The sequence below is a fragment of the Dermacentor albipictus genome, chromosome 4 (assembly GCF_038994185.2).
Source record: "Dermacentor albipictus isolate Rhodes 1998 colony chromosome 4, USDA_Dalb.pri_finalv2, whole genome shotgun sequence".
NCBI lineage: Eukaryota > Metazoa > Arthropoda > Arachnida > Ixodida > Ixodidae > Dermacentor > Dermacentor albipictus.
The window spans coordinates 158,205,109-158,232,634 of NC_091824.1; the positions used below are offsets into that span (position 1 = coordinate 158,205,109).

Here is a 27,526-nt window from a genome sequence, read left to right on the forward strand (position 1 = left end):
CTGTGTCGCTCCTTGAGACGTACACAAACGTGTCAAAACGCTTAATTTGATGCAATGGTGTGAAATGAAAGAAGCCATAAAGTCATATGTCCCTCGTTGCACGCGCGTTCTTCGATGCAGGCTATACACTACAACCACCACAGGCTCTCGTGGTGTGTGGTTTACGTGTCTTTATATTCCTGCTTACTTCACCCCATTGCATGAGTACTACTGCAAAGCGCTTGTAGAGGCAGACATGGCAGGCAAACACGATGTTGACACTTTCGGCTCTCGTTTGCTCGCGTCTCGGGATGATTAAAGCGCTCCTTGACGTTCACAAACACATGAATGCGCCAGAACGCTTTTATGCATTATTCTCGACTACCGAACACACCCTTGACATTCGGTACGGATCACGTTGGAGTTAGCAAAACTTCATGAGGTTTTCATATTAATTTATTATTTCTGAGCCATTGGGTAGCCCCTCGTTTCGTGGTGTTTCGCGACAACCTGCCATCCATTGGTTCGTCGTGAGAAAACGTTGCATGACCGTCAAAGAGCTCAACGGACTTGGTTACCTAGCACTGTCAGAGAAAGCGTCAGGCCCATGCCGAGGGCTTTTGAAGTGACGAGCAAGGATCTTGTGACCACGCTACTTCCGCAGACTGGAAAATCGCCAGCCACATGCTATTTCCACACTTATTTGTGACCACTTTCGTTGTTCCTGTAAAGCTTACCACCCTGATTTTCTGAAGCTGCCGAGTTCAGGGCAGAAATCAAATGACTCTTTGGTGTTTGCTTGTATTTTTTTTTATTTTTATTTGCTTGCTTGTTTGTTTGTTTGTTTGTTTGTTTGTTCGTTCGTTCGTTCGTTTGTTTGTTTGTTTGTTTGTTTGTTTGTTTGTTTGTTTGTTTGTTTGTTTGTTTGTTTGTTTGTTTGTTTGTTTGTTTGTTTGTTTGTTTGTTTTTGTTCTAGGGACATCTCCCAACGAAATGCGATGGTGATGCATGCGACAACCTTCCTAAAAGCTACTTGAAATATGCCTAGGAATTTATTGCCATAAAGCCATTCACTAACAGGCACCATGTTTCGGTGGGGCTACACAGCATACTGAAAAGAAAAACAGGCCAACCAAAATTCCGGCAGTGTTTCACAAATTTCATAGCTTTGCCACTTGTCTAGTACAAAAGAAAAATGAGACAGCACGGGACAAATGATTCGAAAAGAATAATGATGCTAAATAAAAGGGAGCTTCTATTTCAAGTTTTGCTCACTTCGTTTATTTGATCAATGATCCGTGTTCCGCCGATCCGTCGGTGTGCCTACCGTTAAGCTGCTGCTCTCCAACGCTCGTAACAAGCAGAGGAAAGATCAGCAGTCCTGACCTCTACTACAGAACGGCAGTAATTGGGCGGTCTGTCGAGAGCCTGCATTTTGCCCACTGCACAAAAAGCATACTGACCTGCTTAGTGTACCTTTGGCGCTCGCACTCGTTGCGCACAAAAAAAAAACACAAATACAAATGATCTACTCAGAAGTTCGACTGCAAGAGGTATAACAATCTTTCCGAACATCACTGTATGTTTGTTTTTTCTATTATTGCGGGCTGGCGATAATTGGATTACGCTTCATCTCCACAGCATAAATTGCGCACTGCAGCGCAGTGCATCTTCCATGGGCATCCTGTTTAATATACAAATGGAACGGCAACTTGAATATATTCTACAAATTAAATGAAACTTCAGCCTGATACATCTCACTGCCCTGATGCTGCAATATATAAGTTTTGTACATGCAGTATATCGCACACGCTATTGCTCCATAGTATGTTGACGCGAACGCTACCACACAAAATAACGCCGGTTGAGCCCCAAGCTTTTGGACACGTTGTCGTAAAGAATTTTACATAAACTTTCGGAAAGCTACAGCAGTCTCCATTCTAGCAGGTCAAAGGTTCTGCGGGGAACTCGGTCACTGCAAGTAGTACTGCCACTTTGCAAGAAGAGCTCATTATGTGAGAAATAGCTTTCTAATAAACTAAATTGACTGTTTGCTGGAAAATCTGTAGTTAAATTTGTATACGCTTCCACCTAGGTTTTGAGGCAGCCAGAGCAGTGGTACTACTGTGCACTTCCAGTTTATATATATATATATATATATATATATATATATATATATATATATATATATATATATATATATATATGTATGTATGTATGTATGTATGTATGTATGTATGTATGTATGTATGTATGTATGTATGTATGTATGTATGTATGTATGTATGTATGTATGTATGTATGTATGTATGTATGTATGTATGTATGTACGTATGTATGTATGTATGTATGTATGTATGTATGTATGTATGTATGTATGTATGTATGTATGTATACGCTCGATACGGATGCATCGTGTTTTTAGCGGCTCGTGCCGTGTAAGTGATCCGGTGATGCAAGAAGCAGCTAGTTTCTAGTTAAGCGGGTTCATGTTGGATTTGAGCTGGGTCCTAAGGGGATTCTCGAAAGTCTGCCCTGATCAATTTCCTTCTTTTGTCCTCCGTTACTCCTTTCACTGGGTAGTTATGGTGCCTGTTGGTGTGTTGGAAACAGTGAGAGAAATTTTACAGCAATAATTAAAATATATAAAAACGAGAAAGGCTTGCCGTTTTAACAAGGACGACTTTTACACAACAGCCCTTCAAGTAGGAAAACTACTAGTTAGATTTGCTTATCCGAATCCTTCGGAAGATTGGCGTCATTGAAAAGCTTTACAATCACGTCATCACACCGATCATGTTGTTTTGCGCGCTTATTTACCGTGGCGTGTCTTCTTTCTTCCATTTATTTTCCTTTGCCCATCCCCTCTTTCTTATAGATAATTTCTGTACCCGATCACTCTTCTTGCACCGGAGTAGTCCGTACACGACTACACGAACGCCACCAATTCATTAAACAACTTTCTCTCGTAAGGTCGACTTCAATCGGTCGGCAATCTCTTTTTGTCCTGTCAGGGAGCAAGCGAAGAGACAAGCAAAGAATGGCGAGCAAGTACCGAGAGAAAGACAGAGGGTCCCATTACGGGGGCCGCTTGTTGCCGCCGCGTCGAACGCGACCGCCGCTACGCCTAGGCGGCGCCACCGCTGCCAACGCGGACACGCCAGACACGCGCCGGCCGCGCGCTTCGAAGCCCGACTCGGGCGTCCCGAGCGAAGCCACGGGCGCGCCGGAATCGAGGAGGGTCGGGCGAAGCGCTGCCTCCCGGTTTCCCCTTTCCCGACCAGAAGCGCTCCTCCTCCTCCCCCTTCGCGCCGAAAGGAAAAAAAGGGAAACGCCGCAGGGAAGAAGGGAAAATGCAGCCGCGGGGCGCCACGCGAGCGCTCCGACATCCGCTGGCTGCCCCATCACACACACGCCATCAACGCGTTCGCGGCGGCTCTGGGCAAGAAGTAGTGTGCGTGGTGCGCGCGATGATTGGAACGAACCCCGCCGCTGGGTCTTGCACCTCGAGGGCCCGCCGTCAGCGCGTGCCGTCGGGGGAATATCTCCGTTGTCGGTCCCTGCTGCTCTGGATAATCGCTCTTGTCGAAGGTGAGTCAGACGCAGACAAAGCGGCTGTCCGAGGGGACAGCTCTCTGCCTTCGCGGTTAACTTTCTAGCTGACGACTTGTATTGGACCGCTTAAGAGAAAAACGACGTGCCTAACCCAAAGACATTCGACCTTTTTTCTTGCCGGCAAGAGGTAAAATAATCGTGATTCAAGGCTTGCACGTGATTTCCCAGTGCCAGCTCACCGCATTAGCACATGCCGCATATGTTGAATCGCTGGTCTTCCTTACCACGGCCTTCAGCAGTCATATGATAAAAGATAAAAGTCGAATGCCTGCTTTGTCTTGACAAAATTTGTAAACACGCGCATTTGTGCTACGTCTGAGCAACAGCCCACAAGCCCAATGTATGGCCAGCTGCGAAACACTATGTAGGCAATGTATTGAAATGCTGTTTCTCCTGTGCAGCTCGGAAGCGCGCGTCGTTCAGTCTTTGCTCTTGCGGCAAGGTAACAGCTGCTTATATGCAGTGCGCGAGACACACTTTCCAACTTGCACGTACGATTAGGCACCTCAAGATTACTCTCAGTACAAAGTAAGCAATGTAACTTCTGTTTTTGTGCTTTATAGTTTAAGCCTCTCTAGTATCACAGAAACCGGGTACTGTTTTCATTGCTGGCAATAATGAAGGAAACGAAAATACAAAACAAAAGTATATTCGTAGTGAATGTACTTTTGTCTGTTATGAACAATAAATTGCTGAAAGGGCACATGTACAAGCGACATAAATATTTAGAAGCTTCTTTTTTTAATTTTTCTTACTAGAAGTGTAGCACATCGTTCCTGTTATATTATCTGAATCGGGTTCATATACAGTTTCGAGTACAACAAAGCTTAAGCACAACCATGCAAATCGTCATATTGGCTTGGCACCATAGGGTTTTCTTATGAACAGGCTGCACCCTTCGAACTGTCTCGGTCATATCTGACTCTCTACTCCTTCCACTTCTTGAAGCAATCACTCTAGTCAAAGGCGCAGCCGTTAGACATGTGTGAATTATTTAAGTTGAAAATACTTATGAGTCAATTTAATAAATAAATATTGACCTTTGACATCCCGAAACGCCATCGTATAAAGAACACCGTAATTGAGCGCTCCGGATTATTTTTGACCAAGTGGGGCTCTTAAACGTGCTCATTCATATAAGCACACAAGCGTTGTTGGATTTCGCCAACATTTAAATGCGACCGCCACGCTTGAGAATCGAACCTGCGACCTCGTGCTCAGCAGCAGAACGCCAGAGCCACTGAACAACCACAGCAGGTATAATTAGACGAGTCGTCTCGGCCTACTGGCGACGGCTACTTCTTTTAACTAGCTAACTATACAAGATGAACGATAAGGGTGCGTATAAATTCTTCGAATAGGTAACACCCAAATAAATAGAAAGAATAAATAAATAATATATAGAACGACAGAGAGAAAACAGAAAACCTAGAGACAGCAAGCGGGGAAATCTCTTTCGAAAAGTTTGAGTTGAAGCAAAGTGATTGCATGTTGAAGGTGCACAAGTATGGTCCACGCAGACCCACAAATAAGGTACAATTCCACATGATGCCGAATCTTACAGCGTTGCGACTGTTAAGGCCGCACAAGGCTGCAACACTAAGTGTTGCATGAAATAAAATACTTAATGTGCCAGCTCATTCGAAAGTGCGTTGTTGCTGTGTTATATTATTTCGTTTTGTGCATATCCCGGCGCATATAGTGACTGAAATAAACTAATGTCATGACAGGAATGATCAGGAAGAAGGAGTTGGGTCTCTCCGCTTCTCCCCCACCAGGGAGCGCCACCTACACAAACAATGACGACTCCAGCTAGAGGTATCACTGACTTCTCTTCCTAGAGGGGATACGTTCCATTGAAACATAAGCCTTTAAATCTACATCTTCACTAAAGAAGGCTGCCATGCGTATGCGCAGATTTTTACTCCTACTGATACCCTAAAAGACAAGGCAAGATTTACTGAGCATAACACTGCGCCAGCTGTCATGACACTGCTTCGAAGTATGAACAAAACAGCAAACTAGAAATTAAAAGAAAATTCATTCTGCCCTCATCGCAGCGCGGCTGCCAAGTACCGAAAATTCAGTCCGAGGCTTTTTGCTCAACATGAGAAAGCCATGGCGTCTACACCACTTTGGGTGAGATGACCAATTGGCGTATCTATACAATCAGTTGCCGCTGTATCGCGCAGCTTGGAAACCGGAAGACATGGGTGATAAGGCGAATTTCTCGCACCGTATGAACGCGGAGCTTGCATTTACGTCTGTGCTTCTTTGTGTTTTTCTTTTCTAAATACAATTATTACGTGCTGTGATTCAAGCAAATGCTGCTTCTTACATTTCATTGCGTTCAACAGTTTTATCAGAACATGAAGAAACAGTTTGGCAATACTACACAAGTCATTATTAAAGCGAAGCTTTCTTTGCTTCTTCCTTCGACTTTCCCACTGCTGCTGCTGCTGCTCCTGTCGCGCGCACCGCGTCGGGGGGTAGTTCAAAGCGACGATAGGCGCCAGTAAGAGAGGAAAGGCAACGGGAGAAACTCGTTCTCCCCCCTCCGTGTTGAATGTGCACAATGCCCTCTGGAGCTCCCTGGCCGTCATCACATTAGCCGCTTGACAGCTATAATTATCCGTGACTCCCCTCAGAAGCATTGCAGAAACTGCGGCGCTTCCCTTTCTACTAACATGCGAGGCAAGAGGGGACGCAGATAGAACTGTAGAGAGGAGAAGAAGAGAGGAAAGAGAAGAGGCAGTTCCCATATAAGAGGTGACGTGAGGAGGCAAGGAAACCTCACTACTACACGACAGCGGCTGCCGGGCAACAGCATAAGCTTAGGTTCAAGGTACGGCACAGTACGTTGCTGCTATTCCTGAAAAATAAGCGCCATGTATATGTCAGGCGGACAAATTATGCAGGACATGCAGAAGCAGAGTCGCATTAATTAAGGTGCACCGCAGCGTCCAAGTAACTGTACGGAAGCAGTCGACAGTCAAATCAACACTTCTGAGCCCGTCGCGTTATCTTTGCGGCTCGGCATTGCTAGAGGTCGTGGATTTGATACCAAGCGCGGCAGCCAAATTTCGGCGGAGGCGAAATAGAAAGCGCACGTTCACTTAGATATTGGGACGCGTTAAAGAACATCACGATGTCAAAATTAATCCGGAGAACGCCACTATGGCTTGCCTCACAATCCGAGTGCGGTTTTGGCACGTACAGCCCCATAACCCAATTCAAGTTTAATACTTCTGCCACAATGCTATGTGCCATGTGAGGAAATGACAACGCTCAACCCTCTCAGAGGTTATAAAATATAGCACACAACAACACCCCAAGCAAACACCTCTCCCTGTGTGTCCTGTGTACTACGCAGACAAACAGCAGTGGTACACGCAAGGTCACGTTTAACGTCAACTCACCACTCTAACGTTAGCCTAAACGTTGAATAAGTTAAGCTTTAGCCGTCAACGTTGCCGCTAATTATCGTCAATAAAAACATCCAGCACGGAGAGCTTCGCTTACATCGATTCCCAGAGTACGTGGAATCTGCATATTTTTTTTTCATCTTCGAAGCCATCTAACAGTTGCAGTTCAAGTGTTTGTCGAAAAAAAAAGCGACGATCTGCAGATTGTGCCCTATATGTCCTTCAACTGTTTTAACCTGCATCTCATTTCAATGACCAAACATGATACTCTTCCACATGTGGGAAACCACAGTAATGCCGCAAAAAAGAAAGAAGAAAGAATGCTAATATGAAGTATCTCGATTACTTATTCATTCAAATGTGGGAACGGGCTGGGTCCTCTTTATTTTGACAAATGTGCGTCGTCGTACATGACACGTTCCAGAAATATTCTTTTAAATTCCAACCGTTATACAAACATACATATATTCTCTCGTTGCTCCTCCCTGTGCACAACATGTGAGCTTGGCGGAGTGCACAATCGCCTGCGCGCGATGACTCTGCAGTCAAACCTCTTACGGCGGCTTTCAAACACTGCTTCCTTTTCGCTTCAGATGGAGGCTCCGGACGTCAACATTAATCACAAACAATTTCTTTCACGAGAACTAGTCTGCCAGCTAGACCTCGCTGGCGGGACCACTCCGATCGCTATCTCAGTGAGTCACCAACGCAACTAAAATAGGGGGAAGATAAATATTATCAAGAAAGGTATGTTCAGTTGTTAACTAGATGAGAGTCGCCTCCGCTCTTCCCTATACACAGATAGAAGGAGGGAGGGTGTGAGGTTATATAGAGATAAAGGGTGCGAGAATATGGGAACAGAAACCACGCAATTAAAACGTCACGTAGTCAAACACACAGGCTCGCACAGGCCAGTCATTATTTAAGAACGCAGAAGCCCTTTGGGAGCCTTCTAAGCCTGTGAACGCTGAGGTCAGCAGTGTCTTCCTCGTAGACAGTGATCAGATCACGCTACATCCATGGAGATGGATTGCCTTTGACATATTGATACAATTATATTGACGAAGTGAGTCGGCTGCCACATCACATGAGTCAGGAACGAACACGGTATACAATATGGGCCAAGGATTAAAAGGACAAACAGAGAGTTTATGCTGAGAAATTAGGAAGTTGAAAAGTCTGTTCATCTTGGGTGAAACATATGGGAAGGAACTGCAGCGTGTGAACAAAGAAGGGCTTGAGCCGCAGTTTTTTGCTTTTGTGTTTTGATCTATAGCCTTTCAGCCTGCCACCCTCGTCTATTTGTGCATTCGAGCACTGTACAGCCTCCAACATCTCGCACACGTTGACGAAGCGCGAAGATGTGCAGGTTGTGCCATCAGCACCTCCAGTAGCCGCGCTAGTACAATTCATGCCTCGGGTGAGCCGATAAGCCGACCACTGCCGCTGGGAATTGAACTCCAGGCTAATTGGGTTCCCTGGGGTTTTCGTGCGGTGCTGGCCGAACCGCGGGCACTTTGCTTTGCCAATACTCTTCGCACGAAGCTGCAGCCTGACGCATTGTTCGACAGGCACCACTCAGACTGGCGAGGGCTGGGTCGCGTCCTTTGCTAACTAATTCGTAAGCGTTTATTTCCTTTTCTGTTCTTTTTTTCTTTATGTGAGTGTGTGTTTCAGTATCTCTGCTGCCTTATCTGCTCCTCGCGTGTCTGGAATTTCATCTCTTATACTGTCTTTCTTTGTTCCGCAGTACTTGCTAGGTATTTTATTACAGGAGAATACGGCACTGCTTAAAGTACGTTTTTTTTGTAACATCTCTTTTATATTATATTTTATTTCCATTACCCCCTTTTTTCAACACAGGGTAGCCAGCCGGTCTGAGAACTGGCTAACCTTCCTGTGTTTGCGCCTATTTCTCCTCCTCCTCCTCCTCCTCCTCCTCCTCCTCCTCCTCCTTAATGAAGTAAAAATTTAGTTCGAGCCATGCTGGATGTGATTCTCAACTTAAGACGTTTTGCAACCGCAAAAACTGCCTCGTAGAGCATTTTACCATGTCATGGTACGCGAATTAAACTGCATGATGTCCTCGGACCGCGGCTATGTAGCCTCTCTACTTTGGGTGCTACGAAGGTGCTTCTAGTGTTTGTGCAGGATACAAGCCTTGGCCAACTCTGAAGTCCTCCTGACAGAAGCTAGTAGTGTGTTTGTCGATGTCTCCCGTCTAAGTGTGCGCCGCTAAATAATGTCCCTAACACTTGTAACCAGCTAGCCCATGTTTTTGGCTTGATCTGAAATCATCTCGATGGTGCGTATGGGAATACGTGTCCTCTTTCTCGTTCACCACAACAATATACGGAAATATTCCATCCGGAATAGCATACTGAAACTGTGGCTAAGCGACCCCCTCGGCTAGTATAAACCTTCTCTATCCTTATTTATTTATTTGGTTTTTTTATTTGCTTGCTTGCTTGCTTCCTTTTATCGCTTTATTTGAAAAGGTACGAAACGACGAAATGCTTTTATTGGGTGATCGCTTAAAGCTATTTCACAATCATTTTGCTGCGTTTAAAGAAATTGTTCTATAGTTCCTATAGGGCGGCATACCTTTCTATTTAGTCCCCCAATCTTTCTCAAAATTCAAGACGTTGTACGTGTTAACAAAAAAAAATACTAATGACAGGAATCATCAATCTTACAGCTGTGTAAACTGCAGAATTACGAGTATCGAAAATCGGTAACCAGTTTCTGCTGGCCCGGCACATGCTAACATAGTAGCCATGCTATATGTGGCGACCGAAAATACTGCTATTCTGGGAAAAATCTCATCGCAAAACTGCCATAAGCGTAGCAGCAGTATCGCGTAAACTGTGAATTAACACATTGGTTTTGTCAAATGCATTAGCTCTGAAAGGCGTATGAAAGGCAATGAATAACCGACAGAACAACATCCAATGCGAACGAGTATGTAAGAATTAGAAAAGAAGTTTTTCTGCATCTGGTCAAGCGAAAACTATGTTTTTGGAGAGCCTAGCAAGACAGGGCAATAGAATCGCAAGGGCGGTGCTCGTTACCGAGTGGTAATTTCTGAAAAAGTCGATGTCGTATAAAGCTCTGCTCCGGTGTTTTACACGTTTTAGCAGATAAACTCACACTTGTGCTAACGAAGGACACAGGCAAGAAGACTTAGTAATGATACACGCTTTTGCATATGAATGCGATGCCGTAAGAGGCTTACACAAAATTCATCAGCATTGCTGTCTGTATATTTGCCCGGCAGCCTAGTGCTACGATCGAAGTGAAATGTCGTGGAAAACGAATCGATGTGGCTTCTTTATTTTTTTTCTTCCTTTCATTCTTTATCAAAACGGTGTACTCCACATTTTGTTGCCGTTCGTGCTATCTGTATAGTCATGCCTCCTTCAGACCCCACAAATTTGTTCCCCCAACGTCGTTGTGCGATGCGGGCAACGCTGTGCCGGTGTCAAAAGTGGCCTCCGAAGAAAAAGAAAAAAAAAACACGGGAGCAAGGCGATGCCATTTATTGCCGGCAATTCAAGACCTCGCGGCGCCGAGGGTCGGAGAGGAGATACGCGAACAGCCGAAGGGCCACCAGCCGGGTCCTTGCAATGCTTCATGTATGCGGTGCAGATTTGAAGGCGGCCCATCCGCCCTAGCTGTATTGGCTCCAATGGAACGTTCGTGAGATGGTGGCCTCCATTTGCTCGTTGACAGCGATTTTCAGCCAGCCCGTTCTGCAACCTTTCTGTTTCTCTTACTTCGTTCGGATCCCTGATCCTGAAAGGGAAAAATTATCTGTTGGTACCACTGACTAACTCAATTAGCTTAGATGGCAGAGCGACCACCCCGGAAAGGATTCGGTCAATTGCCGGACCAAGAGAAAGCTTTCTTACAAACTGTCCTACGTTGCAACAACAAAGGTGTGCTTCGATAACAACAATGAATCGCAATCGTGATCGTCTTTCAAGCATATAAAGGTTGTTTGGGCCATAGGTAAAGACTCATTGCTCATCTCATCTAAAGGTTGTAATAACCTTCTCTATTGGAATTGATATTGCACCTATTTAATGCTTAACATAGCTTTGCCTTGCTTGATTCTTTGCGATACTTGATTTATTAACTTGTTTAGTTGCATAAAATGCAGAATGTGCCGTTTTGTGGCTGCTTATTTCTACATAGACTGTTTAATAACATTTATGAAATGCCCCTTATTACCATATAGAACATTTCCTCTTTCATCTCGCCTCATGTCATCCTCCTTTGATCATTGTAGAATTCATTGTTTTGGAAGAAGCCGGAGACACAATAGTTGCCATCATTTCCACCTTCATTCAGATAAACCACTCACTCAACAATTTATCTTCAACTGCGAAGCATTCTTTCTGGGAAGTTTCCACGAGTTTGCATGATAGCGTCGATATATTGTGGAGTGGATGACAGTTTCATTCGATAATTTTTTTACTAAAATGAAAATAAAGGAAAGAGATGTAGTCACCAATTTATAAGGGTGGCGACTACCACTATTGGCGTAAGAGTAATAATATTAGGAAAAATATAAGTGATCTCACACTAACGCGTAAAAGTAGCCTCACACTTTCGGTACATCAAGAGCGGAGTTAGAGTAGTAAATGGAGTTCAATTATAACTATTTATAATGACCAAACAATCAGCTAACTAGCGCGAACTAGTAGGGGTTACTGCATTGATTTTGCATCGATTGTTTTACATATCTCTATATTACATTATGTCTTATCGTTAAAACGTCTATTTCTATATTGCATGTGTGCCTGTAATAGTATGCATGTATATATAGTATAGCTATCTATGCATGTAACTACCCCGGCTTTCATCGGTGTTCCACCACCTCACGAATATCCACGGAACTGATTTGCCATCTCTGATCCTGACCACTGAAAAACTACGCTGAAGAAGTCTCAAGAAAGTGTATAGGTAATATAATGAAACATAGGTCATTTGTGCGATTTCATGGCATGATTGCTTTGTAACAACTAGCCGCATAGAAGCATACAGCGGCCATCTTGGATCGATTCGGTCAACGTGAACATTCAGCTTGATGTAATTGACTTTTAAGTATTTGTCGCTTTTTAATTAGCTCCAAAAAAGTAATCATTTGGGCCGAGGTTTCTTATGTGTCCTTGACAGCATTGACTTAACGTCCGAGTTAAATCCTGCTGATTTTAGAACTTCCAGAACTTCAAGATTAAGAAATTGCTCACAAAATGAATGCGTATGATGAATGTTCCTACAAAAATATTTACAATGTTTAGAATCACGCAAACAGGGAAGATATACACCTATTTAATCAGTTATTATGAACTCAAAGATAAATTCGATTATTACTTTCAACTTGGTAAGCTTTTTCTCGTGGGTTATCAAACAGTTCCTGCCTGAATATATTAGGTTTACAAGAGTTGTTATAAGGCATAACATGTTTTTTGTGCCTTTGGTCACAACACGCGTTTCCAGAAACACATTCAGGTCGAACTCGTCTACTATATTGACTATATTGTAACGTATTTCACTCAATTAGCTGCGTTAGGCCAGAGTTTACCGAACTATTTCATAAGATATGATCGTAAACCACTTATGTAGATCTCATTGTGCTAATTGGCAGCTGTGTCCCGCTTATATTAAATAGACGTTCTCTAGCAAGCCTATTGAAAATATTTATTGTATGCTTGTACGCTAACAGCGAAACTCATCACTGACTCGAAGTTCACGTGCTGTGCTAGTCAGTTTCAGGCTACTTTTTGTACTGTTTCGCTATAAGAATTATAAATTTGTGCTATCTTCTGAGCTTCGCTGTAGCTTTAGGCCTTCATTAACGGCCTTCCAATTTGACACATTTGTGTGTTTTAAACCATGATGATATTAATTATTATTATAACAACCAATCATTTATTCAACGTGTTCAGGAACAACATTGAGATCTGAGAACTGGCACACAGAGAAACAGAAAAAAAGGTAGAAATGTCAAACAACTACAGCCAGAAGTTATGAGGTAAAACACCAATTAGAACAAAGGGAGATAAAAATAACGAGATGATCAGCTACATAATAAGCAACAATATTATAACAACCAATCATTTATTCAACGTGTTCAGGAACAACATTGAGATCTGAGAACTGGCACACAGAGAAACAGAAAAAAAGGTAGAAATGTCAAACAACTACAGCCAGAAGTTATGAGGTAAAACACCAATTAGAACAAAGGGAGATAAAAATAACGAGATGATCAGCTACATAATAAGCAACAATACAGCACTAACGCATAAGTGAGAGACTGAGTAGATATGTCGCCGAAGAGAGAAACTACGAAAACCATGGAACTCCAGACTATACTACAAAAGTGGAAGCGAATATCAACAAATGCAGAGAAGTCTGCCCATCTATGATTACTGCTATTCTGCCTACTGTCCTAACAGCCTTGACTGCCGTGATCTAATATTAGGTCATGTATTCATGTGACAGTAGACCTAACTCTAACCCTTTATACTGTGCACATCATGAACAGTACTAACCAACCTATCGATTACTTTTGTCGCAACTCTCTTAAAGTGCCTTCTTCCTTAGACTCGGTTCTTTATGAAGCGAACTCGCTTGAAACCACAAGACATGCCAGCACGTGACTCCGGTCGCAAACTTAGTTTCTATTCCTCCCATGCTATCTTTTCACTGTCTTTTCACTGGCCTTCTCGACGTTCGTGGCAAGCCGAACCGCGGCGTCCTGGCTTTTTTTTTTTTCTATCGTGCTCTAAAAGAGATTACTTAACATGCTGTGTGCACAGCTTGTGAAGCAAAGTAGCTCAAAACTCAACGCGTGAAATGGTGCCGTCAGACATGACCTCTAATGAAGTAGACGCGCAGCCTTTTTTTTTCACACCCATTCGTGTGCAAAATAAAACACACGCACGAGCGCGCACACACACACCAAAACCACCCGCAACCACACGGACGCGCGCACAGAGGGCACGCACGCGCCGTGGCACATCCGGTGGGGGAAAAGGCAAGCACAAAAAATAACGGTGACTGAAGCCTAATAAGCTGCAGCAGCTAGCGCGACATGATGAATGGAACGATGGGGACAACGGCGCTGACTCATTCGTCGCGACTGCCGACGTTTCAGCATCGACCGCTTGGTGGCACGCGCCCGGGCAACCATTTCAAATATATTCCCTGCAGCAATCTTTAAAGGCGCCCGTCTAGAAAGGCGAGACGAGGTACGCCCCGTTTTTCCCGATGGCTGCTCGCGACGGGACATATAGGGTCCGGAAGGAAGCAGGGATGACAGAGAAGGGAGGTTGTCCGGATTAGCTTCGGGGGATTCGGCTCCACATAACTCCGAGAGGGAAGTTGTATCTGCATGAGTACACGTTCCAGCCGAACAGTGCGACGATTCGGGAAGCATATAGCGTGGATATCGACAGGCACGGAAAGAAACTGTCTGGACTCGATCTGACTTCGTCTGTGCAGGTGGCGACCTAAAATGCTGGTGGAAAGCAATGACACATAGATTGTCACATTGTTGACACAAATGGAGCGCTCGCAACTCCTTTTGGGAAAGTGAGTGCTTGTCACATATTTAAATGTACCCCGTACTTGCACATTTAGTTTACCCTCCTATGGTGTACAGTCAACCTGACTGGGCACATGTTCGAAAGAGTTCCCGATTATTTTCAAGTATTCACAGATGCGTATGTACACAGCGACGATCATGGCGCCTCTGCAGCTTTTTTCCGTCCCTTCGACTCAAGTACGACCTATACTTCGTATACCCCATCCAGTTTCGTCAACAACTGCGGAGCTAGCAGTGATTAATGTTGCACAGGAATACGTGCTAGAGGCGTTAATCGCATCGAAGATTGCCAAAACAGGCATAACAATAAGGAAACTTGCTCTTTCTTTCTATGTCTATTTTACAGTCATGATTCTTATCGGCCCCTCTCCCGGGACATTATGACACCGTATTAGGTTGCGTAGAACACATTCCATTCAATTGAACGCATTGTTGTCTGCCCTAAGTTTCCTAAGCATGAAAAGCAAGAGTTGTTGGGGAGGAACAGCGTCGAAAGCTTTGTCAAAGTCGTCAAAACCAGAAGCTATAACAGAACACTGATCTAAAGCAGAAAACGAAATTCGGCAGCATGTTACATTCCTGTAACACGTGAAGGCGAAATCCTGCTGCACACGTAGTAACGCATTAAGTTATACGATCGGAGCGGTCAGACTTCTTGCGCGACATAACGAGCCGCAATGGGAAGTAAACGGATGGTGCTGTATGTCGACCCCCTCAACGACACCCGCGAACACCTAATGCCCTACCTAAAGGTTATGCCATTCGTTTGTTCTTTCTTTCTTTCGTTCGTTCGTTCTTTTGTCCTTTCTTTCCTTCGTTCTTTCTTTCTTTAATTTCTTCGTTAATATTTAGCCATTGCATCTTTGCTTGCTTACGGGGATACGAGCCATTCCTGATGATGATATTTTTTTTGTAACACTGGACTAGACACTGCTTTTTCGGGTATGAGCCAATGTTTATATTTTTCGTTTGACTCATCTACTTTTCTTTGTATTACTGAAGGAGACGCCACTTCCTTCTTTCTTTCTTTCTTTTGGGGGGGTAGGGGGTGGGAGGGGAGTATGAACCATTGCGGCGAGCCACTTAAGGAATATTCGTTAGTAAAAAAAATACGCAGATCCCACGCACTGTGGGAATAGATGTTATGCGAAGCATTTCGCAGATAGGCCGCTATCCAGCATCAAGATGGACAGACAGAATTGTTGGTATCTAGCATCATTTGGAGTTCCGTAAACCGTTATTAGGTGGACCAACGTGTTTTTGTAAGGCGAGCAGTTGTGTGTGCGAGGCGAGCCAATGTGTGACAACAGCAACAGGACGACGACGATGGGGACGAAGATCGTATGACGGCGACAGTATGATTTCCATTCCCGCCGTTCTACGCGAGTTGACTACACGCTGATTATTGGGCTTTATGTATGTACTGGACGGAGGCATGAGCTAGAGAAGCAGGGATTGGGATGTCATAGGATTGTACTTACGCCTATGTCACGTGGTCTATCCTAAAATATGATAGCATTTTTTTACTCTGATGAATCAACTTTAAAACCTGTTCTACCTGGGTCGATCATGAAGACGGTACAATGTCGCACAGCTCCTAGGTATAGCGTTTGCTGCTATGATGAAATGACTAAGATTTTCGGGCCGGTCTTGAAGGCGGTGTGAACTAACACAGTGGCTTTGTCCCAATACTCGCCGTAGACGGCAAAGTAGATGGGCAAGTGGTCAGCGGTCACCTTAAGTTTCGTTCCCGTTCTAGGCTAATTATAGACAGCGAGGACTTTCCCCCTTCCGGAGGAACACCTGCTTCGAATTGAAGTGCAGTACCCAGTCTAAAAGTTGACACAGCGGATATTACAGCCGTAAATAACAAACAAATAAAAACGTAGCGTATTACCCGTTAAATTTAACCTTGCGACCATTGCATGAATGATGCAGAGCTTAACACAGAATGAAACATCAGGCGCAACATTCTATTTTGAACTCTTCGCGAAATAGCCAAGATTGGGCTGGTAGTGACACAAACCAAGACCAAAGCAGCCGAGACACTTCCATCGCTCAAAGGCAACAAGCATCCGTGGCATCTCCTTGTTGTTCTGTTTTTTTTTTTTTGAATTTTCTGGGCGGCGATGCGCGGCGCCAAGCTGCCATCATAAAAGCCAGAGCACAAGCAAAAGAAAGCCCTTGAACTTCCCGGTTCAATGCTTCAGGATTAATGTGTCTCTCTGGTGTCTCCGATTGCTCAGAAAGGAGAAACCTTCAACCTTTACCGTGTGTTCTGTGCCATCGCGTTAAGGACAAGTGCTATGATCTACGCAGAAAGTGGTTTCCTGTCACTAGGGCCTCTTTATTTAGAAATTGACGCACTGTCTAAGCAGACGTTATACACGTTAGAAGGTTGAATAGGCGGGCTATTTATCCCTTTACTGCTCAGATGCAGGTCAACAACTAATTCCTACGACTGATGTTCCCGGACACGTCCGCATTGTCATTGCGATCCCTTTCTTTTCTTTTGTTTATGGTTTTCAGAAACACCAACCGCTGTTGCAAGGTTGGCAATCTCTTCTAGGCGGTTTGCGGAAGTCGGCGCGCACTGCACCAACCAAAAAACGGGTCCCATCTGGCGCCGCCGTTACAAATGGCTTCCAGCGAAGCCTCTTCCGCTTAGGAAATGGCAGCACGGGGACAGGGGAAGCCGCAACGTCGCCTGGACACTGTTATTCTTGGCAGTGCACTTCCCTTCACCCGTCTTATCTCATTTGTTCAGAACAAAACGAAGAAAAAAATATGAAACAAGCGTCTGTGACGTGGGGACCATGCCAACTCCTTTCCCCTCCAGCTGTTATTCTGACCCTGCTCAAACAATGATAGTAGGAGCGGGCTTTGTTCTTGTATCATGTTTCTTTCTATCATCGGAATTCCTTGTTTGTCTCCGGGCGGTGTCATGGTCAGTGCACGACGATAGAGGCCAGGAACGTTGACCTCTTCGGGGCCGGTGGCAACGAGCATTCGAATGTTTTCTTTCCGAAGAGTTCAGCATATGGACGTAATGTTACATATACGTTCTTGCGCACAGTTGTACCTTGATGGGACAGGTATGTGTCAGCACGTTCTCTTAAAGCCCAACAAATTTGTGTTCCAAAATACATACGCATTTTGGAACACAAATTTGGCACAAAAGCATGTCGCAAAATGTTGAACACATAGATACATATGTGTAGGCATATTTAATTAGACGATACTCTAATTGACATCAAGAGAAAACAATGGAGCTGAGCAGGTCATGTAATGCGCCGGTTAGATAACGGTTGGAGCATTAGGGTTACAGAATGGGTACCAAGAGAAGGGAAACGCAGTCGAGGATGGCAGAAGACTAAGTGGAGCGATGAAATTAAGAAATTAGCGGCGCTAGTTGGAATCGGTTGGCGCATGACAGGGGTGATTGGAGATCGCAGGGAGATGGCTTCGTCCTGCAGTAGACATAAAACAGGATGATGGTGATGCTGATGCTGCTGCTGCTGATGATGATGCTGCTGCTGCTGATGATGATGATGCGTATTTTATGTGTTCACAGGTATAGGATCAAGGAATCTGTAGTTTTCCTTGCGGGATGCTTGCACGGCTTCGTAAATGTTCTTGTCTGAAGCCTTCCGTTTGTCATATGCGCCTCGGAGAAGTTTTGCTTCCGGTAATGAGTTATGGCTGGTGTTTCCACTGGTCCACCTTGGTTGATTCAATTCGCGTATTATGTTTCTAATTGGACTAAAACAAAACAAAGACAAAAAGATGGAAACAGATGGAAAGGTGCACCAGCAGACGTCATTTGGTGAAAGAATGTTAGAAAATGGCGCCGAAATACCACACCGCGAAAGATAGCGCGACATCGCCGAGGCACGTAGCATTTGAGCCTTGCTCACGCAAGTTCGTTAATGTGAACCTGATGCTGAGATTGATGAGCAAGACCACGTCCGTCAAAGCCACCACGGGGAAAAAGAATAAGAGCTCTTTACCTTAAGTCACTTTAGGCGAAGTTTTATGCAAGCCCTTATTTATGCGTAGGCTATAACCTATTCGCACAATCATGCTCAAACGCTATTTTTTACGAACACGTTCTGCTGTCTTAAAGAACATTCATGCACCGTCAACCTGTTTATTACGCCTTTTCGCCCACAACTAATCGCAGACTATTTGCTAGAAACAAAAAAAAACTGGCCCTCTACGAGCTTATATTTAGTGGGACGCGGAAGTTCTCACGACTGCGATTTGGTCCTTTCGCAGCTTCTGTCCAATACAAACCAACGAGAAGCATTTTCCCATGCACAACCTACAACAATGTTTTCATATGAGCTACAATAATTACTATAGAATACTGCCTAAACTCAAAAACAGGACATTAGGGAGGCAACCTCACACATGGCAGTCGCGTTGCCAACAGCCATGTATCGTGTTGCCTCCTTCATGACCTATTGGTATATTTAGGCTGCGCGCTACAGCAACAATGCACAACACTCACGAACAGCGCGACGCTTGCATGTGCCAAGTTGTCTCTTTCATGGTTTGTGGCAAATATGAATTGCAATGAGCTAGTCCAAATTCGCATCCAAGTTCATAAGACTCCAAGTCTTAGCATCAGGGTGTTCTCATACCATGACAGGCGCACCTTTCATAGCAATTCTGCTCACTGTGCTAGCATATAGTCAGCTTGGAATAAAAGATTGTGAGTCGCAATTGGCATTAAAGAGGAAAAGTGAGAGAGGTCGGGAATGCTGAATTCGGATAGTCGCTTGTGCACTACAGCAGTTGAGAAAAAATAAAGATTTGCCGGGCAATTGTGACAGCAAGCACGGAAGCTGCCAGGCAGTGGCAGTGAACGCTTATTACCTATAAGCTCTGTGAACATAGCTTCTGTGCCAAGGCATGTGGCACGATATTCATCCGTGCATTGTTCTTTTTCGTACATGGAGTTATCACCACGCATCGGGATTCCAAGTTTCACTCTGATGCCACAAGAAAGTTCTGTTTTCTTCGTAAAAGCAACAATTTTGTACGCATTTCCGATTTTATAATCTTTGCTTTTCTCATAGAAAGAAATTTGTGGGGCTGAACTTTCTGAGCTTTCAGTTCAGGAGAAATGTGTCATTATCCGACTGCCTCTGCTCATAGAATATACGGTGCATAATATACCTAATAACCAATCTACAGTGTAGAAATGTTGTGGTGAATAGGAGCCGTACATTTTGTAACCTCTCTCATTGTATTATCTGCGAAGTGTGCCATCTACAAATGCTGCTTTTCCAAACGACGCTCTTGCAAATCAGCTCCTACTTCGTCTGGTCTACTTAGCCTTTGCCTTTTTTTACATCTCCTAGACTGCTTTTAGAGAATTCTGCATGTTCTTTTTGTTAAGTTCATTTTGGGAATCACCAAACGCTAACGTGTTTAATAGAGTTATTTGCCTAAACTAAACTTAGCCATTTCTTCGCTATTTGCGACCGCTCTTATGCATCAACGGTTTCGCATGCACAAAACGCTCGTCCACGCCGAAGCGTGCCGTACGTCCTAACGCTATAGTGCACGTGACATAGAGTTTTGTTTTGTTCCTAGATCACTTTACTCGTTTCGAGACCGAGAGAGCAGCTTGCAGCGTCCATGTTGCCGGGCTGTGGTGTCGCAAACATAACGCTCCCTATCACTATAGCGCGTTGACGAGCTTTTGATGGAAGCATATGCCCCATATGCAACAGCAGTCGACGCGTTGAGAAGAGAGGCAGCAGCAGAGGTCCTCGAGGGAAGGAAAGAACACCTTAGATCACGCTTTGTATATTCATCTGAAGAAAGGGGTCGGGGGTTAGAGAGGGGGAAAAAGAGTGGAGTGGGGAGGGGGGCTTGTGTACAGCTGGTGAGCGTAAGATGCTGGTAGCCGGATAGATTTGCTAGTGGTGGTAATTGCCTCATCTGACGCTCCGTGCACGACGTTGTTCTTCAAGGCCTGCTGACGCTGCGGCTTTCTGTTGTTATTTTATTACTTTGCGCGGGAGAAGCTTCGTAACGAACACAGAAAGAGTGAGAAGACGGATGAGCCGACACGTGTCGTGGGGGCTTCGCAAGCGCCACCGCAGCAGGCGCGGCAGCGCAGCTATGAAGCATAATTGAGGTCATTACTCTCTCGACGGTGCCTCTTCTTTCCTTTATGTGACTTTTTTTTTTAATGTGGCGCCTTGTACTTTCGTGTCACTCCGAACACTTCATTCACTTCGCTCGCGGCAAATTTCACGCGGCGCTGAGCACGTCCTCGAAGCACATTATCGGCGGACAGCGATGAATCGGGCTTCATCTGAGGACGCAACGTTCGTATATAGACAGCAGATATAGAAGCTAGTAACTACGTGTACAGATGAAGTTCAAATGATGTGGACGTCATCTCGATACTCTGAATACTGTAATTTCTGAGACAGCGTCGCTCTAAAATAAAACAGTTGCAAGATTATTTTTACCTGCGTTTTTGTTCTCTCTCACGTTGCACTCTGTGTACTCCTCACCGACCTGTATTGAACTAAACCAAATCAAATTAAAAAGTAGCTATTAATGTCTATATAACATGCGTTGCATGTATCGCGTGGCTTTCTGCGGTATAGCGTCATAGATTTGCGAGAAGTCGTAAATAATTAAATAAGGCTCTTATTTTTAATGGCATTTGTGAAACATACACAAGCACATGAACCACATTTCATTGATTTTTTCATTTGTTGATTGTTTTCTATTCGCTATATTTGCGTTTTTGGCAAAAAAATACATAAGGCTGTCAAAAGTTCGTTCGAGAATATAGTTTCTTTCCCATGAGGAAGGCAAGAATACTCAAGCAATACACCACATTGAATACGCAGAAAAGCGCAAGACCAGATGCAGGCATACACGTTCTCGCAGTACAATCTATAACTATATTGCCAAAGAAGTAACAGAAGTGGTTTAAGTTTTTCACACATATGCCTATGAATGCGCAAAGTACGTTTAGGTGGTTGTGTCGTTGAAAAGAAAGGGTTCCGTGTACACTTGAGCTTTTTGTTATTTATTTTTCATCTTCATATGGCGTTTGTCTGGCTTGGGTCGATCACTGTTCCATATATCATATAGCTTATACGGTATCACTGTAAGTGTTATTCTTGTGTGAGGTGCCATCTTGTGCGATGTTTTAAACTTAAATTAATTTATTTTACAGGCGTCAACAAATCGCTTGCTCTTTTTCGCATGCGTTTTTGAGCGCTTCCTCATAAGCACTTGCTCATAAGCCTCGGGCATAAGCTTTTGCTAACAGCGAATCCCGGGTGCCTGATACTTTTAACAAAGCCGAAACACAAACAGGGGGACCTCTGGCGTCAAACTTCGCAAGCTGGCTCATCTGTAAACATTCTTTTTTTCTTCTTCTTTCGAGCGCACGCCCGTACCCATTAACGGTAATCGCCTGAGGATACAAAATTCAAAATTTTGATAGGGTTTCGCAATACAGGCCTCAATTTTTATTGTCTCTTGAAAAACTCCTCAGCCTTCCTTTTAGCGCTTATGAAATCGCGGCATACTCCAAACTTGCACCAACGCAAGCACAAATTACGGGCAACGCCGGTTTCAAGAGTTTGACAGAGTACGAGAAGAAAGCAACTAAGTGAATGAGCAGCAGGCCCTAGAGTTTGCGCCGAAGCAAGCGTTTAGCAATGACTCAGAAAATCATAACTTTTTATGTACGTTTAAAGTGACTGTCCTATATATAGTGAGATTAATTTATTTTGTCTGATATACGTAGCTGCTACTAAATAAATAAATTTATTACACTCATGGTAAACTTATGCGGGAATAATTTGAAAGCTACGTAGTTCTAGTGCACGCGTGACAAAGCTCCTGAAGTTAGTTCCGTAGCCTCAGCAGCGTTTCTTACAAACCGGAAAACATAATTTCTTATGCACCTCCCCCTTTCTGCAACACCCTACTATAATAATATAAGACACAAGATACACCACATTATGTTCTATTTAAATTGTATTTTTTCCGTTTACTCCCTCTGGAAAACGCTATAGTGTCTAGTTTTAAGCTATGCTGGTTCGGCACCTGTTCCCCCCCAAAAAACGAAACGGACGCTAGCGAATAAGCAAGCACGGGGTGCCACAAACTAGCCTCCTTCCTAGAATACTTGACTCAATAACTAACGTGCAGAAGGAAATGAATACGAAATGGATATGGATTTGACTAGATATGGATTTACCTTCGTTGCCACAGAATGTTGGCAGTTAGAGCTGTTTTGCGCATCGCGCAGGCGTTAAGATAGGCATGGCTTCTACCAGGGCGCTGTTCCTGCTGCACAGAAGAGTGGTCAGAAGAGTGGCTTGGAGCCATGTGGCATCCGCGTATCGATAAAAAAAACTAACAGTATCATAATAGTGACAGCGAAGCTTAGCGTTGCACAAGAACTAACTCCTAGGACGGCGTTCTGGCAATGCACGGTTTTGGCCCAGTGCGATGAAGCATGCACCGTGCCCTTGCATGAAACAGTGCCCTTGAGTCAGTTTTGTATGGAACAGTGGCCTGGCAGCTACAGGGTGTTACACAAGACTGTATTTATGAGGAGCGCTGCCAGTGGCGGTGGAAGCCTTGCACTTTGATAGTGCAAGAGATTACACCAACGGGAAGCCATCAGCGTTAATCAGCGCCGTGTGAAATGTTATATAACACTGACATCTACATGTATATGGCAAATAAGTTCTGCGGAATCCGGCAAGGTGAAGGAAGGTTCACAAAAGAAATAATTGTCAAACTCCTAACTTCGTGCAACATTTGGAGTGGACGACAATTTTTCCTATCATTGATATTTACTGTCCATTCCGCTCACACCAGTGCTACGCAGCAGTTCTGCAGGAGTGCCGGCAAGAACGCTAGCTCGGCAGGAAAGCAAGGACGTCGCAGCTAAGAAAAAGACGAAAACGTTTGTTTGTTGAGATGCCTTATCAGCATCACCGTTTGTCGAAGATGACAGCACACATTGTCAACACACCATTCAATCAGCTCAGCGGCGGAGCCAGAACTGCGTTCTGCTAGAGTTCTGCCCCCCGCTGCTGCCATGAGTGTTGTGCGCAGGCATTCTATAAGCCCATTAGCGTCCCTGTTTACCTGCTGTGTGCACTTCTCTGAGCGGTAAGGGCAGCAGGTGCCAGGCTAACGCTCCCTAATATTAAACCTCATGTGGTGCTTAGCAAGTCCGAGTTCAGAGTTCGGGACTTTGAGTTGACTAGTGGTGCAGCATTCCTCGCATTCTTAGGTTGTCATTGACTATATGTTTCTCACCGGTACGTACAACACCTCGTGTACAACACTTTGAGAGCAGTGTTCACTGACGTACGCGTTACGGGTCGGAAAAGGCTATTTAGCCATTTAGCCGCATGCACGTCAAATCAAGTGCTGAAGGGTTGTGTGCTCTGCGTATCGTATGTATAATCAAAGCACAATATTTACGACGTGGGGCGCAGCGTACATATCCGCTGTGCATCGGTAAAACGATAATGTGTGTCCCCGTGTATAATCAATGCACGTCGAACAGCTTCCTTAGCATTCTAGAACTTGCTAGATGCAAGACTTTAGAATGCTATAAACGACACCGCCATTCGCTATCCGCTATTTTTTATTCTGAGCGTGCACGCGAACGAAAGAGAAATTGAGAGTAATGTCCATAGCGAAGACCTTCCTACAGCTATTCGCTGTGTTGGCCACTATTATATGCGTTGTTTGAGCCAGCTGCCCATTGTTCTTCTGTAGACGTTGAATCTTTGAATAAGACAGCATGTGGACAGAGAGCACAAACCATTACGTATTTTTTCAAGAGAGTCAGTCCGATTCGCTCTGGCACGCACTGGCAAACTCGGCGACCTGCGGAAGCAATCACGTGAGCTTCATTCACTGTCAGTGGCACTAAGCAGACATAGACAGACCCCCTTTCAAGGCCCGAACACTGAGGGAAATTAGGGGAGACGTCGTCACGGGCAACGCTGTGTCCCTGGGCAGCGTCAACCTTCATCTCGCCGCTTGTCCCTCTCGGAACCGGGATGACGGTTGCTGTTGTCGTTGCTGTTGTTTTTGTGGCCTTCTCCCCGCAACATCAGCAACACCGCATAGACAGCAGATTTTGACAGTGTGTACGAGATTAGACAAAGACAAAGCCCTCATAGACCGAGATGCTAGTGTGTTTCCAGACAAAATTGGCTACAAAATTTGTGATGTAAGACCGACATCTCTAGAATGACATCAAATCTTCTTGTTAAAGGCAATTTGCCTATGTCAAAAAGTTCGGATAATCACGACCGGCAACGCCCACCAGGACGCAGTCTATGAATGAAGCAGGAGGGAGTTCATGCTTTCGTTATTTCGTTAAGTCTTTATACACTGGATTTTCAATATTCACTCCACGGCGCTTAGCTTACGTCTCGTTTGCTAGATGCTTGATCTGTTTAGTTATCTGTGTGATCTGTGTTATCTTGATCTGTGTGAGTCACTGCAAAGAGATTGAGGTATAGAATACGTAAGTTCCTCCAAGTTTTCTATGCTTCGCCGCTCTTTACTTTGTTGATAGTTCTCTCTGTTCGTCAGTCGTGAATTTCGCGGTAGCTATTATTAATCCTTGACTCAATTGTGTCTGTCCTGAATTGCTGGCGCATGCCGTCATACGATCAATCTACTAACAGTTTTGCACTAATATGCCTACTAGTGTTTGCACTACGCCTAAAGGCGTACCAGAGCATTGATACGCCCACCAGTGCCTGCCAAATGCCTATGGTAGAAGCACCCGCTTAGGGCGCAGTGTACCTTTAGGCACACTTTGTGCGTCAATCAATCAATCCGTCAATAAATATTTATTGAGGTTCCAAGAAAACAAATAACAGCCTACTATAGAAAAAATAACAGGTCACACAGGATCATCACATAGTGTGTTCGTGAAGGTTTTGTGCAGCAGTGTGTCATTTAGCAAACGCACGTGATTTACGCCGCATGCGCACTTACCGAAGAGGCAGGAGTTCATTCGCGTGAACTGTCTGTATGTGTCGCACAAACTACGCAGGCTTCTCAGGTTTCCTGCAATGCGCGCATACAATATAGCATAGTCTTTAGGCGCCCGGTATTTCTGAGCGCTGATAATTCAAGAAATTAAATGAAGATGCAACAAGAGAGGTTCACACCAACAGGTCTGGGAGGTTGCGCAAGGTATGTTGGTCTCTGCTTCGCGCATTGGGTGGGATTGGGAGTCCACTGCTTATAGACGCAAACATTCGGCGCCATGTCAAGCTGCACCGGACCTTTAAGTCACCTCCTTCACACCGGTGAGCGAGAACCCGAATTGAGGTGCGAGAGTCAAGAAAAAAACACAGCTCTACGATCAGCTTGGCAGACCGTGAAACAATGCCGTCAACTTCGAGAAAGGTGGCCATCGATTGCGTTAAAGGATTAAGTCAGCGGAGTTTTTCCTCGTCCTTCCCCATCCGACCCGTGCGCTTAGGATTTGATAAGTAGGTTGGCAGTCGGATTAGAAAACTGTCCACGTGGAGGCCTTATTAAGACACCCACGCTCTACTTCCCAAGTTCACACCGGCCTTCTTTTCCATGGGATTAGGCTATTGCCCTCTCTGACATTGTCCCTCTCTATCTCTTAACGTTTTTATCAAATTGGGCTCTTAGTGAGCTGTCTTAGCAAGTAGTGCTGCCGCTGCTTGCTTGCGTATATGTGGCTTTAGACTCGACCTGCAAGCATTCGCTTCGAGTCCCAGATTTAATCTCATTAAGATTGAAGACAAAGTAGCCGATCTCTTAAGGCTTGGTCCTAAATGCCACGGTAAGAATCGGGGTTGCTGGCGATGACAGGCAATCGTCGACAACTTTGTGTTCTGCCTCGTAAGCATCTGATAATATAAGGTTGCTAGGTTTCTGCACTTCTGCGTCCGTTCTTTCTTCCTCGATTCACAATTTCTTTCATTGTTGATGTTCTTAAAAAGCTTGAAACACACAGAATTTGCACACGTGTGATGTCCTTCGCTTATTATGCCTGAGGTCAACCTTTCGATTGAAGAATAAAAAGTGTCTTGTATAACCTTCGGTTGAAACGACAAGCAGCACCCATGGGGTAAAGTACATAAAATTGCATTGCGAAAAACAGCACAACTTGAAACAGAAGTGGCGTTTTTAGACAGATCATCAATTCTTTTCCACGGTTATACTACACTTGTATGGTTTCCTTGGTGCCGCATGGTAAGCTTTGAGCCGACGATACTTCTTTTTTCCTCCGTGCGCAAGTTATCAGTGTAAAGCGGTTCATCGTAGGCGTGCTGCTTATTTTCTTTCCTTACTTTTTTATTTGAGTTTTAATAACATCTGTATTTAGTTCACGAGCTTTAACTAAGGCGTCACTTGCGAGAGAGTGGTCATCCCTGTGTTTCTTCTGTGCATCCGTGTTCAAGTCGCGTTGCTTTTCATGATTAACGTAAGCCAATTTCCCCAGCTCTCAGCCTTGTTACATAAACGTAAGCGTTGCCATATACCTGAAAGTTATAGTGAACGAATTCTCGTGGTTTACGTGCCAAAACCACGATTTGTTTACTAGACACATCATAGTGGGGGACTCGGGAATAATTTTGACGTGGCCCCAATGCACGGGACACGGCGTTTTTTTTTTTTTTCGCCCCCATCGAAATGAGGCCACCGCGGCCGCCGTGGCGGGATTCGATCCCACGACCTCATGCTTAGCAGTACGACGCCATAGTTGCTAAGCCACCGTGGCGGGTTGAAAGTTAGTGCCATGAAGCTAGAACAACAAAAACACACACACAGTTTCCTTGGAAAGAGACATTCGCCCTTGAAGAGTTCATCT

The 27,526-nt window shown here is 44.5% G+C and overlaps 1 protein-coding gene and 1 long non-coding RNA gene across 5 annotated transcripts in view; one reads left to right on the plus strand and one right to left on the minus strand.

Annotated features, from left to right (window-relative positions):
- LOC135915792 (uncharacterized) overlaps positions 1-27,526 on the plus strand; it is a 382,578-nt gene that overhangs the window by 328,669 nt on the left and 26,383 nt on the right. Inside the window, exon 1 of one of the 4 annotated variants that reach the window (XM_070537745.1) lies at positions 26,871-26,907. The exons of the other annotated variants lie outside the window; for them this stretch is intronic. Within the exon in view, the coding sequence (XP_070393846.1) occupies positions 26,886-26,907 (22 nt within the window). The 5' untranslated portion in view covers positions 26,871-26,885. Of the gene's footprint in view, positions 1-26,870; positions 26,908-27,526 lie in introns of those variants that run through there. 4 annotated transcript variants of the gene reach the window in all.
- The window catches only part of LOC135915794 (uncharacterized), a 60,064-nt gene continuing 43,073 nt past the window's right edge, over positions 10,536-27,526 (minus strand). The window contains exon 2 of the long non-coding RNA XR_010568751.2: positions 10,536-10,814. This is a non-coding gene — a long non-coding RNA (uncharacterized lncRNA). The remainder of the gene's footprint in view (positions 10,815-27,526) is intronic.